The sequence below is a fragment of the Eubalaena glacialis genome, chromosome 10, assembly GCF_028564815.1.
Source record: "Eubalaena glacialis isolate mEubGla1 chromosome 10, mEubGla1.1.hap2.+ XY, whole genome shotgun sequence".
Taxonomy (NCBI): Eukaryota; Metazoa; Chordata; class Mammalia; order Artiodactyla; family Balaenidae; genus Eubalaena; species Eubalaena glacialis.
Genome location: NC_083725.1, coordinates 1,756,876 through 1,770,288, shown reverse-complemented (window position 1 = coordinate 1,770,288; position 13,413 = coordinate 1,756,876). Strand labels below are relative to the sequence as shown.

Below are 13,413 nucleotides of genomic sequence, written 5' to 3'. Positions count from 1 at the left end.
CTTTGTCTTGTCTGCGGGGTCCTTGGAGATACTGCACGTGCTGTGAGAGGTCACGTACACACCCGGAGGGCGCAGCATTTAGGACAGGGTCAAAGCTAGGGGCACTATGATCTTCCGACAGCGCACACGGTGGGCGGGACCCTCCTGAGGCTTCACTTTGTTCGAGGTTCGCAGGTGCATGATTTCCGGCCCCAGGAGACAGAGCAGCATTTGCTGGCGTGCAGGTGAGGGGAGTGAAGCACTGCTCAGGGCAGGACAGCAGACAGCTACAGCCCTCAACCCAATGCGGATTTCCTGACCTCTGCTCAAATACAGGTCCCAGGAACAGAGAAGGGGCGTTTGTTTTTTCTGCTTGCAGCTTATGGAAACTTTCTCTGTTCTCTCTATCTGGGAGGGGGTACTATAAAACTCAGAAGAAGAAAAACAAGCATTCTAAGAACAAATGCAGACTCTGACACATAATGACCGTGTGACCAAAAGGCAAGCATCTTAACTTTCTAAACCTCAGTCTCCTAGTCTATTAATTGGGGATCAAACGGGAACAAAATTCGCCACCCCACAATGTTTCTGGCATGTGGATTATGTCAAGCTGAAAACTGTCAAGGCCCAAAAGACTCAGGAAGAAACTCTGCCATTCTGCCAAACTGCCTGAAGAATCTATAGATAGAGGGCCTGTTACAGGAATAGAGCATCACAATAGATGTCTGCCAGGTGTGGTGGGGAAACTCCCAGAGATCAGAGCCCATTCTGTGTCAATCTCTGCCTGGCCCAGCAAACATTTATTTACCAAACATTTGCTTTTCCATCTCCATGTGAAGTGCCTTCCTCCACTTAGAAGTCCCAAACCTCTACCCCCAACACCCTCTTTTCTCTTCAGCTGAAGATGGTATTTAGGGTGAAGGTTTTGGCCATTTTGTTGAGTTATTCAGTTCTCCTGGGTCTCTTCCATATATACATGTTATTAAACTTTTGTTTGATTTCATCCTGTTCATCTGTCTCATTTAAATTTAATTCTTAGACCAGCCAGAAGACCCTAGAAGGGTAGAAGAAAATGTCTTCCTCCTCCCTGACAGGATCATAATATTCTGAAAATTACATGAAACAATAAGTAACTGTCCTGGCACCTGACACATAGTCAATCACGGATAATAGAGTTTATGTGTTTAAACCTCCGCCCCAATCCCGCCGCCCCACAGATTTTACTGAAGGGTCTGTGGTGTGATCCTGTAGGAAAAGTGGCACCAGGCTCAAACACCTCCTTTCTCTAACCTTCTCTACCAAGGAAATGGCACACAGATGGAGGCAGGGTAAGTGCTGAGCTGCCGAAACATCACAACTTCAGTTTTCACACCTTAAAAAGGATGCACCAGGTGGTACCAGAAGTTCCAGGAAGGTGTCATTGCTGGGGGGTGGGGAGGGACGTAGCGGGCAGCCTCCCCCCACAGCCATGCCACCTTCCTCCCCAACTCATCTGGACCCAACATCTGGACCCAAGACGCAAAAGCATCTTCCTGCAGGGAAAATAATAAATAAATGAATGAACCTGAAATAGTCTGGGGCTGTCTTGAGCAGATTGAAAGAAAAAAAAAAATAATAAAGAAAGGTTAACACTTAGTTCCTAACTTAACAGGCAACGCACATTTCTGCCAGCCCTAAGCGTGTCACTCCATAATTCCCTCTTCTCACCTCAGGACCGTGAAGACGCTTCCCATTAATAATAACGTTAAAAGTCCTCCCGTGGGAAGGTCACGTGGGACCGAGGTGGCCCCTCCTGCCCGCTGCATCTCACCGCTGGACCCCATCAGGTCTGGGACACACGCTGCTCAGCCCTGCTCATCCCAATCCCCACACACACGCCGCCAGAGGCGGCTGTACGGTGAGCACAGCAGGAAGACCAAGGGCGCGGCCCCTTTTTAGAATGACAGGACTAAACTCAACCCAAGGGCCAAATGTGCTTAAAGGCCAAAAAATGAACAAGAGGGCTTACATAAGAGCCGCTAAGCTGTCTAGAGCAGGGGTCCCCAACCCCCAGACCACAGACAGGTACCGGTCCATGGCCCGTTAGGAACCGGGCCGCACGGCAGGAGGTGAGCGGCGGGCGGGCGAGCGAGGGAAGCTTCATCTGTATCCACAGCCGCTCCGCATCGCTTGCATTATCGCCTGGGCTCCGCCTCCTGTCAGCAGTATGTATGGCGAGTTGTATCATTATCTCATTATATATTACAATGTAATAATAATAGAAATAAAGTGCACAATACATGTAAGGCGCTGGAATCATCCCGAAACCATCCCCCCCCCACCCCAGTCTGTGGAATAACTGTCTTCCACGAAACTGGTCCCTGGTGCCAAAAAGGTTGGGGACCGCTGGTCTAGAGCAATGCGGAAAGTCACTGAGCATGTATCCTGACTGCTTTAAAACTCCTCCTCCCATCCCTGGCTCTGGCACGTGGCGTGTGGCATGTGTGCCAGGGAGGCAAACACATTCCTACCAATCAGTGACTTGACAGTGTCAGCCGAGCCAGTCAGGCCTGCTGACCCCCGCCGTTCCCAATCCGGGACGCGCCCACCTGCCGGTCTGCCCCACTCCGTCCTTGCTCTGTGTCTCCTCTCGTCTGCAGAAGGCAGGTCTCCGCAGGAATGCCCTCACTTCCAAGTCCATTACTCTGCTGCTGCTAAGAAGACTCCCTTGGCTCTGCCGCCCCACTCCTGCCTTGCCCTCAGGGATGGTGAAACCTTCCGCATGGTTTCAGATCAGATGGGGACCGCTGGTGGACTCAACTGTTCCCCGTGACAAGTGATTTCCGCAGAATTCAAGTCCCTCAGGCCTCCAAGGGCTCTAACTGACCACCTACCTGAATGCCCGGCACCATATTTTGAAGAAAATGAAACCCTGTAGCTGTAAGCACTTCATCACTGCAGAGGTAACTCCATTATAAGAGACTGAGCCCCTTTTTGATGGATTAGAGCGTTCAGCCAAGACTTATTATTTGAATCCTCAGTAGGCAGGACGATGTCTGTACCCAATGCCTAGGACGTGGCCGCTGACCCCCCGACTCTCACAGGCCAGCCACGCCCTCTCATAGGTCACAAGTCCAGTGTGCACCCGTCAGAACAAAGATCTACAGCAGGGGTTACTGGGACTCAGATGAGGGTGAATCCTGACCAGAGCAGGAAGCGGGATGCTGAATGGAACTGGGAAAGGACTAAGAATTCTAAAGGTCTGTATGGGGGCAGGGCGAGTGGGGACGAGAAAGGAAACTGGAAAGAATGGAGAGTATTACGGGTTGTCACTGGGGTTCTCTTTGGCTCCTGTAACAACCTGCACGTGTGTTTTGCTTTATAGCCAGCAGAATAATGCCATCCACTCCATCTCCCAGATGCCACAGACAGAGCAGATACTGTTTCCAAGTGTACACTGAGGAAGTGAAGTGCTCAAAATCATGTAGCCAGTGAGGGATGGAGTAAGAATCAAACCCAGGTGAGTATCCAGGCCCCTGAGCCCGCTGTTCTTTCTCGGGCACTACGGCAGCCGTGAGTGGTAAGGTCCACGCACGCATGTAGGGGACACGTAAGTGTGGGCAGGGCCACTGGAGACCAGCCTTGCTCAGATGCTCTGGGTCAGGAAAGGGCTCTGGGGCAGTGGTTCTTAGCATGAGAAATAGTGGAAGAGATCTTTAATATGCCCACACCTATGCCCAACTCCAGACATTTTGCTTTCATTGGTCTGGGATCCTGACTGTGGAACGTCTAAAAAGCATCTCAGGTAACTCCAGGGCAGCCCGGGTTAGCAGTGCAGCTGGAGGGGCCCCGCAAGGACTTGCACTTGGCTCGGTGTCCGTGTCTCCATCTTCCCAGGCCAAGAGCGAAGCCTTTGCACTAATGCAAGTCCGTATTCAGGTTAGGCAACTTAAATGCTGAAATGCGCATGCTGTGGCCTTGTTTGGAATAACCTGGCGGCTAGTCTGAATTTTCTAATTTACACAAAAAGGAAAGCTGGCGGTGAGTGCAAAAGACAGGAAAACACGCAGGCACATGACAGGACGCAGTCCCTGGGAGCCCGACCGCCCCAGGGGCTTTGGCAACATCCTGCTACTCAGCTTCTTCCTTGGCAGTAGTTAACCCTCAAATACTTGGTTCCAAAGGGATTAGCTCAGAATTCCAAATGAAAATGCAAGGGTATTTTAGAAGACAGTTCCTAAGCATAATCCCAGATCAGCAAACCTGGATCGGCAAAACTGATTATCCTGCCATACTAAAAAAAATCAAAAGAAAAAAAAAAACCCCACCCAGGTTGCTGGTGGAAACTTTTCCCATTTAGTGGAACAATTAGAGCAACAACTCTCACCTCCACCCTACTGCACCCCCCTCAGAATGCTCGTGGACACGCATGATGTGGTCCCACTGAGGAACCAAAGCCCATTTAGAGAAGATTGAGGTCCAGGAAGAAAACACATCCGATGATCGTCGTGTAACTGAAATAGCCTAATAGACACCAGCTGACCACAATGAACATTCTGGGCTCCTTTCCTGACGTGGGCAATGATTCAGACACAGGACTTCTAGATACTTGTCATATCTAATCTAATGGCAAGGCACAGAACATTTTTAACCCAACAGCAGATAATTGTCATGAAATGATTCTGGCCAAGAGGGCCCATTTATAATAATGAATTCAAATCCGATTCACAGGAGCTATAATTCAGACACTGTGAATATCACCTTCATTTTCCATATCATCTCTCTTCCAAGAAGGCAAATAATTCCAGAGTCACGTAATTATTTTTACTTTTCAAGTAGTCCTGTGAAGTAGTTATGAGGAAGATAATATTGCCTCATTTACATAAAATGAGTTTCATCCACATTCAAAACTTCAGTGTTGTCTCTGGCACCTCACTTCCTAGCATCCCTCAATGCAATCAAAGACCTAGCACCACAAATCATGCCTCCAAGGAAGGAGATCATCCTTCTCTAAGCCGGGCAACCGTCTCACTGTGAATTTCAAAGGAGGACCCAGCTTTCTCAATTCTTTTCCTTCTCCTAGTTGGTCTTTGGCCTCCTATGTGACTTCATTCAAGATTTAGAAACAGGCTTGGGATACCTGGATCCAGGGCAGCCACATTTGAAAAGACCTTCTGTGGCTGATGAGCCTGGGGATCATTCAATTTTTTCAATGCCTTCTGAACATTTGATGCATTCAGAACACTAAATTCCCAAACACTGAATGCCCAAAGGTATACCTTTCAGGAGACTAAAGAGTGGCCACTGTTAAGAATTACAATTTTTAGAAGCAAAAAAACAACCTAAAATGATACATCTATCGGGGGTTGAGGTCATGGACTTCCAGAGACGGGAAGCAGCGGACGCCCCCTCTGAGTCCTGACAAACAAGGTTTTCATTGAGACGGGCACACAGCTGTGGAGCCAAGAAACCAAAGGAGCACAGAAAACAGAAGGGGAGAGATGGAGACCCCCAGAGATCTGCAGGAGCTATTTATGTTATTTTAAGAAACACTGTGATAGTAGTGAAACCAGAACCTTAAAAATCAGGAAATAGTAAGAATTAAGTGATGAAAGCAAAGACAGAAAGGTGAGAATGAACAGCATACAAAAATATATAAAATGGAGATATCTGATAAAAACAAAGGAAAACGTAATAAAAGAGAAGAACATGAGAGGTAAAAGAAAGAGGATAAAGAAGGATTCAAATGGGAACAATGCACTGAATTTCTCTATTTCAGGGCAAATTATACAGAAGTTGAGAGGCAAAATCAACATAAGATGCGCTTACTTTTTAAAAAATAAAGCATGCCATCAGGTAACAGATAACAGTTATACTCAAATACGTAAGGCTTTTTTTTTTTTCTCCACAAAGCACAAAAAAGCAACTATTCAGCTTTCCCTTTTTTATTCCCATTCCCATTATGAAGCCCAGCTGCTAAACATTAGAACTGAAGATCATGAAAACAGGCCAGCAGCTAATAAAAAAAAAAGCAGATCAAAGCTGGCCCTCTGCTGGTGGAACTGTCTTATTGCATCCCAACAGCAGAAAGCTCCAGTTTTTAAGTTTCTGGTTTAACTTTCAGACGCAAGAAGAGGACAGAGGATTCTGGAAAGTTCCGCACTGAGGCCTTATTCAATGCTGGGCCTCTCTGTCCCTGGTAATAGTTTGGAGGATGAAGAGAGGTGCGTGGCAGCATCAAAATCCCTTCACACCTACCACCATTTCCCCACATTTCCTTAGTTAACACGCACTGTAGCCCCGCTGCTACTCCTCTCTTTGAGCAGACTGGCCTGCTGCACACGTGCCTCTCAGGGCATGGACCCCCAGGATTTCTCTAAGGCAAGGAAGTAGGCATGTTACACTCCCTCTAGTCTGGGACCGGCTGAGGGGTGCCCACATGCCCAGAGGGTTTCCCTCCTGCTGTCTAGAGAGGAGGTCTGTCTCCATCCTCTTTTTTCTCTCTCCTCCTGGGGCCCCCATGCACCAGCAGACAGAGTTCTAGGACTTGCCCTCGAGCTCAAAAGAAGACTCAACTGAGGACCATCCAAAGTGGCAAGAATTAACCCCAATGCCTGGGCTTAGGTAGGAAGAGCAGGAGGCAGGAGGCCTTTCTTTCCTTCCCCGGGGAGAGGCTTGTCCAGATGGAGAGGGTTCAACCAAGGAAGTCAAGGGAAGAACAGGAAGGCAGCCCCACCCTCATGCATTCCTTGGAGAAGCCAGGCTTCTTGGTTGCAGAATCTGGGGCACGATGTTTTATTTCCACCGTAACCATCAAAGTCACAGACAGGGCAAATGCATTCACCCTGTGTACACGGTGAGCAGAGTTCAGCTGGGATGTCCCTGAATCGGTCTCCGAGGACCAGAACTGCCTCATTAAAGGGATAAAAGATGATATCTGCTGAGCTGGTGGAAAGTCGTGGCTGCATTTTTATTAAAGTCTCTGCTGCAGCAGGCCTGGTCCCCAGAGGTTCATATTCCAAGAAGCTCCACCCCTCTGCCTGGAGCATGTAAGTGATGCTCTGTAACTCATTCAGGCAAAACAAAAAGCTTTGGTATTGTGCTTTTCACACAGGAGTGTTGTTGCATAAAAGCTGCATGTTTCCTCTCCCTGGCCTGAGCCTGCAAAGATAAAACTGCCCTCATAATTTATAATAGGGGCCCCCAGAGCACCACACGGGGCTGGCAAGGATGGCTGCCTCTTAAGCAAACTCATAAAGGGCCACGCGGCCCAGCAACAGCAATTCCAGAGCCTGAAATTTCAGGTACCGCTCTGACAGAGACCAGCCAGCCCATTGGGCGGACTACCCTGCCTCATCACATACCTTCTGGGCTGTAAGACGGCCGCCAGGGTACCAGTGATCTCGGGCTAAACCCCCAGTATATTTCAATGCCCGGGCTCTCATCCCGGGGCCAAGGCAAAAGTGAGTCTAGCCACGTCATGGCCTCGCAGATACATGGAGCCCCAAGCATGGACTCAGGGCTCACTCCTAAGACCCGGAACCAGAAAAGCCACAGCAAATGACAAAGCTGTCCAGGAGAATGGGTGCTAGCTGCCACAGAACGCCAAGTGGGCACCTCTTGGGCCTGCAAAAGGCCCTCTCCCACGCTCCAATCCCCCACGCAAGTCTCCGGTTCTCTCGCTCGCCCCTTCCCACGGAATCACATCCGAGGGGCTCAGGCCCCCGCCGAAGTACAGCTCCCTACCTGAGGGTGGCGCTCTCCCCCTGCCGGACCGTCACGTTGTCCATCGCTTTGGGGAAGGTGGCATCTCCGCTGCGCACGGGCACTCCTGTGGGTACAAGGAACAGCAGCCTGAGAGACACGACCACGAGGCACTTCCAGGGCAGGAACAGGTACCCACAGACCCCCATCCTCGACGGCCACAACTTCCCAGAACTCCGGCAGCCGCTCGGTCCTCGTCCCCCGCCCCGCACACCGGCGGGTCTCAGGCAGCCGCGTGGGGAGGGAGGAAAGGGCTGGAACCAGCCAGCAGCAGAGAGGGGGAAGCAGAAGCGGAGTCCAGGCTCTCCCGACTCTAATGATTCTTCCTCAAATCCTGCCTCGGCTTTCCAGCCTGGCAGAACCAGATGCCCCCTCCTGCATCCAAAAAGAGCTTTCTCGACGCTCCCCTGGGGAGGAGGGAGGCGGCCGGGAAGGGAGAGGAAGGAGGAAGGGGCAGGGATGAAGGTCACGGATTGCTCTTTCTCTGCCTCTCTCCGAGATGCTACTTTAACATTCAGTTAGGCACGTCCTGCCGAGGTCTGGCATCAAAAGTTTATAACCCAAAGAAGCCAGGCAAGTGTCTCTGACATAAAGGAGACGTCATAAAAAGCTGCCGCTTCAAGGCGAGGAGAGAATGTTTTATTAGATCACACATATGTACGGTTGTATTTAGAAACCAGCGCGAGTCTCCAATCTGGAACGCAAAGGCGGTAAAAAGTTCCACCGCGGGGACCCGCCGCCGCCGCCGCCGCCGCCGCCGAGCCCGAGGATCCTCCTGTGCGGTGGGTGCCTGGCGTCCTCGCCGCAGCTCGCGCGGCGACTGGCGGCCAGCCCGGCCCGCGGAGCGCCGGCGGCGCAGGCTCGGGGCCCACGGGGAGCTGGCGGACGCCGCGCCCGCCTCTCCGGGGACGCGGCGCGGGGCGCGGGGACGCGCGGACGCCACGCTCAGCGGCCGCCCCCGGCCTCCGCGCCGCCGGCCTCCCGGGAGCAGCTCCAACGCGCGCGGGCCCAGACCGCCGGGGTTGTCATGGCAGCAGCTCCATCGCTGACCGCCGCTCTCCGCAGGGCCGGCGCCGAGCGAGCGGGCGGACCGCGCGCCACGCGGCGGGCGCTGGGCGCGCACCGTAACCCCCGCCGCACCGCCCACTCGCGCCGGGAGCCGCGCGGGTCGGGCCGCCACCTCCCCCGCTCCTCTCTCCCCCGACACCGCGCCTGCCCGGGAGCGCTGCGCCCCTCTCGGCGGCTTCCCTGCGTGCGGGCGGGAGGGAAGGGCACGAGAGCGAGCTCGGGACCGCAGCAAATTGGAAACTGACTCGCACCTTCCTTCCCCGGATGCCGGATGCCAAGGCAGAAGTTGCCAAACCCCGCCCTGGAGAGCTCAACTAGGTTTCCCACGCCGGGATTCTCACCCCGTGTGCGCGTCCACCGCTCGGCAGCCCCCTCTCCACGTGGCCGTGGAGAGACAGTCCCATCCCAGGCAGAGCTCTCGGGGCCTTGGCGAGAAGGTGGAGCGCTTTCTCCTCCCGTGACCCACCTTGGAAATACTCCTGGCCCTTGAGTTGCGCGCTCTCGCTCTCCAGCTGGCAAATCAGAATTTCTTCCTATTGCGCCACGAGCAAAATCGTCCCTGTCCTACTCCACGCTTATTGCCCAAGTATCTTATTGTAAAAATGCAAAAACTGGGAAAAACACGTAGAGATCCTAAAAAGTATTAAGACTGATTCTTATAAAATCCATCTGTGGCTTTATGATCACAACATAAAGTGGCACCATCACCGTATCTGGAGGGGACCTGGTGATAAGGCATTCTTAGAGCCCAGCCTGTCAGTTTGGAGTATGGAGGCATTTTTGGTTAAGAACTGAAAAGCTCAGGCTTTCCTTGGGCCTGTCAAGAGGCTTTCTTTCTGCTCCCCCTGACAAAAGCCACCCTTTATTATGTGGCTTCTGCCCTTGTATCATAATTTAATAGTTGCTACGTGCATTTGCTTTACTGCATTCGTTCTCAAATCCTTTTGTAAAATTAGCCTGGGCTCTGAACAACTGTTGCAATGAAGTGTAATTCAAAAATAAGCTTTAAACTTATACCATTAATTGTGTTCGTTGCTGAAGGGCACAAAAGTGTGCTACCTGTTCTCAGTTTTAAAAGCTGGGCACAAATAAATACTGTACCACTATATACTATACTATGATAAATACTATAATATAAATAAATACCGCCCATCCCCTGCCCCTGTAAAAAGAGAACCACATACATCTTAGGTCTAAAGTTTTTAATTAGAGCATCGTACCTCAGGAAGAAAGAATACTTGTCACTAGTTATGCCACCTATGTTTTATAACTTTTAATAGAGTGAAAGTACATGGCATCTCCTTCCCAGAATACAGACATTAATAATGCAGACATGAGCAGCACACTCTCCAGGGAGCTTCTGGCTGAGAGGGGTAATGATGCTGGGAGGAGAGGCAAGGCCTCAGAGAGCAGCCAAACAACTTATTTGGGGATCACGCACCAGTTTTAATGACACACATCTTTCCTTAAGACCTGAGTGTACCTGGGTTTTCTGTATACACCTTGTACATAATCCTCTAAACTCCGAGATGCTCTTGTCCACTATCAACAGCCTGGAAAGACTTTTTTAGTGCTTTAATCTGTGCAAAGCTGAGAATTGGGGCTGGGCTTATGATTTTCTTCAATGACAGAGTTTGTCTCTTGAACACCAAGGGTGGGAGCCGTGGGGATGGGTCAGGCTGCCGTACAAGTCACGCAGCTCCTGCTGCTTGGTTGCCGGGCACACAGATGACACGGCCAACTCACGTACCTGCTGGGTCTAGTGCTTCTCAGGAGGTGCAGATGGGCTGTTGCCAGAGGCTGAATCAGCCCATGAAGGATTACTTGAGATGGAAAGAGTTACTGGAGAAGAAAAGAAAGCAGGAAAGAACATGAGATTCCGGGTGGGAGGAGAACAGGCAGGGCAAGAAAAGAAGAGAGGCAGAGATAGGATGAAGTGAGGCATTATATATTCTTAATAACATGTAACAAATCCTGCCCTTGGGAAAAGGATAAACTTTTTATTTTTGCAGGGCTGACTTCCCCTAGCTCTAGGTATCTGGAGTCCTAGAGAATGGGGCTGTCATCTTTCTCTTCTGTAAGTTGGCTTCCTGGTTCAATATTTGTGGGTGAATACATGGGCTGAACTTAAGGGCTAGGGAATCAGAGAAATAACTACAGAGGTCTGATTTTTGTGTGAATCTATGCCTGTCTACAGTTTGGTGGGGGAGATTTCATTCATCTGTAAGGCATTGCTAGGGACCAGTATATCCATTTAGAGACTGGAAGGCCAAACCAGATTGAAATGGGAAAGGTAAAAGGGGGTGAGCTTTGCAATGAACAATGAACAAGTAGTTTATATCAGGAGATTTCTATGAAATTCTTGACTGAGTACTATGATAGGGAAACCCCCGGTTAAACCTCTTTTGGATATTTGATGATACATATGAAGACAAATTAAATGAGGACGGATTAGAGTACTAAGCATATTGGTTCTGCAGTTGGATTGTCCGTTCAGATACTGACTCCTTGATCCTTCAGCTGTGTGACTGGTATCTAATAATACCTGCCTCACCTATTTCATAGTGTTTTGGGGTTTTGTGAAACGTCCCCAAGATTATGTTGTAAGGTCTGGTAAGATGGCAGACATGGAAAAAACTGTCTTGAAAGAGGAGTTTATTCCTTGGCGTTCCCCACAGGAGGGGCACACCACACTATGCAGGGCCACATGGGGAAGCACCAGGGTGAGAGAGGAAGCAGAAAGGACAAGGAGAAAGCAAGGTCCAGAGACTTGATGGTGGTTTCCAGGAGAAGGAATGGGCAAGGTGGGGAGGGCAAGCTTGAGCAGACTTAGGGTTGGATTTTTTGAATAATTGTGGCAGGCCTGGACTCTGGATGTGGTCTCTAGTTGTCCAGTACCTGGCCCTGGGGTGACTCAGGGCAGGGGAAACATTGGCTTGGTGTGTGACCATTGGGTAGAGGAAATGGTTAGGGATGTGGGCTCTTCCTGGGTTGGTTTGCATATGAAGGACATGCTGAAGGCAAGTTGTTCGCTATCTCTAGAAATTAGCTACTAGCCCTGGGAGAAACAGTCTCTCCAGAATTTGCAAGCCTCCAAGATGTCAAAGCATCTTAAAATACAGAATAGAAAACCTCAAAACTTGATTAATACAGGGTGACAATGAGATAATTGTCAAAGGACTCGGCACAGTGGAAGCGCTTAGTAATCATAAATTATGACTATATAGCAAAATCCCCACTTTCCAGTGATTACAACTTGTGACATGTAAAAAGTTACAAATGAAAGGATGTAAATGCCCTACGTACCAACTAAAGCTCCAGTTCAGACCTACAGACATCTAGATATTTAGGGCGATTTGTAATAGAAAATGCAAGTTGGATCCAGTGCAATGTAGTAGTTTTAGAAAACGTAAAGCAGGGAGGTTACCTGATCTGATGAGCTTTAAAATATCACTTTGTCATGAAGAGAAGGGGTTGCCAGGGCACAGAGTGGGATTCAGGGAGAGTGTCGGGAGCAGAAGAGGGAAGAAATGATGTCGGTGACAATGGTGATGGAGAAACAGGGAAAGGTAAGGGGCGTGTTGTGGAAGTACAGTGGTCAGGGCTTCCTGAGAGTCTGGATGTTGGGATTGAGAAAAAGAAGGGGTTGAGTTTGGGGTGGCACAATCCCCTGTGATGAGGATGAGTCCAGAAGAAATAGGTTTAGAGAGGCAGAGGTCGAAGGAGTGAGTGAAGTGCTGTAGGAGACGGTCAAGTGGAGCCATGGGCTGGCAGCAGGAGGAAGGAGGCTGAAGCCATGGCAGAGCGCTGAGGACAGCCCTAGCAGCTCACCTCGGCTCACTGTTAAAGGGAAAACGGTGATAAACGTCTTTCTCTTTCTGCTCTGTGTGTGTGGCGGGGAGATGTTATCCATGGAACCCTCCCTCCAGATCTAGAGGCCCCTCTGCCTTTGTTTGTAAATTAGAAATAAACTCCATCAGTATAAACTGTAGAACCTAAGCTGTTCTGAAGTTTAGTGATTCCACTGTTTTCAATTTGTCTCTTAATATACTTCCTCTGCTCGGCCGTATCTTAGCTTTTGACAGTAGATTCTAAAATTGTTTGGGGATGAGGCTGTGAATTATATCGGTATGATTTTTAAAAAATGCTACTCACTCACCCTTAATGAACCCAGGGGGCCCAGGTTTAAGTCCTTGTTTCTGCTGTAACTTACCAGCTATGATGTAGTTCAATCAAAAGCCCTTGTTTTATTGGGTAGTGGGTCAGACCAGAACTTGGACACTGGAGTCCACCTGAATCCCACCTCTAAAACCTACTTCAGGGTGATTTTATACAATATCCTTAACTTTGATAATCCTTAGTTTCCCTATCTGTAAATAGAGGCAATGATAGTAATGAATGTGTACAGTATTTGTGAGTGTTAAATGAAATACAAGTTGTCAGCACCCTGCTGGGCCCTCCGTAAGGACCCAATAAATGTTTTCTTATTACCTATAGAAAGAGACCTAATTCCCCCACCATCATAGGTTTTTTTCTCTGAAGTGGCTCTGGGGGCAGATAAGCTGTACAGAGCAGGGCAGGCAAATTTCCAAGTTGTCCAGAGGTTTTGTGTGTGTGTGTGTG

General features: G+C 49.7%; 1 protein-coding gene across 2 annotated transcripts in view; it reads right to left on the bottom strand.

The window, feature by feature from the left end:
* OPCML (opioid binding protein/cell adhesion molecule like) overlaps window positions 1-8,095 on the bottom strand; it is a 504,424-nt gene extending 496,329 nt beyond the window's left edge. For both annotated transcript variants that reach the window (XM_061202232.1, XM_061202233.1), the window contains exon 1: window positions 7,705-8,095. In XM_061202232.1, coding sequence (XP_061058215.1) covers window positions 7,705-7,871 — 167 coding nt within the window. In that variant the 5' untranslated portion in view covers window positions 7,872-8,095. The remainder of the gene's footprint in view (window positions 1-7,704) is intronic.
* Between the last annotated feature and the right edge of the window lie 5,318 nt (window positions 8,096-13,413).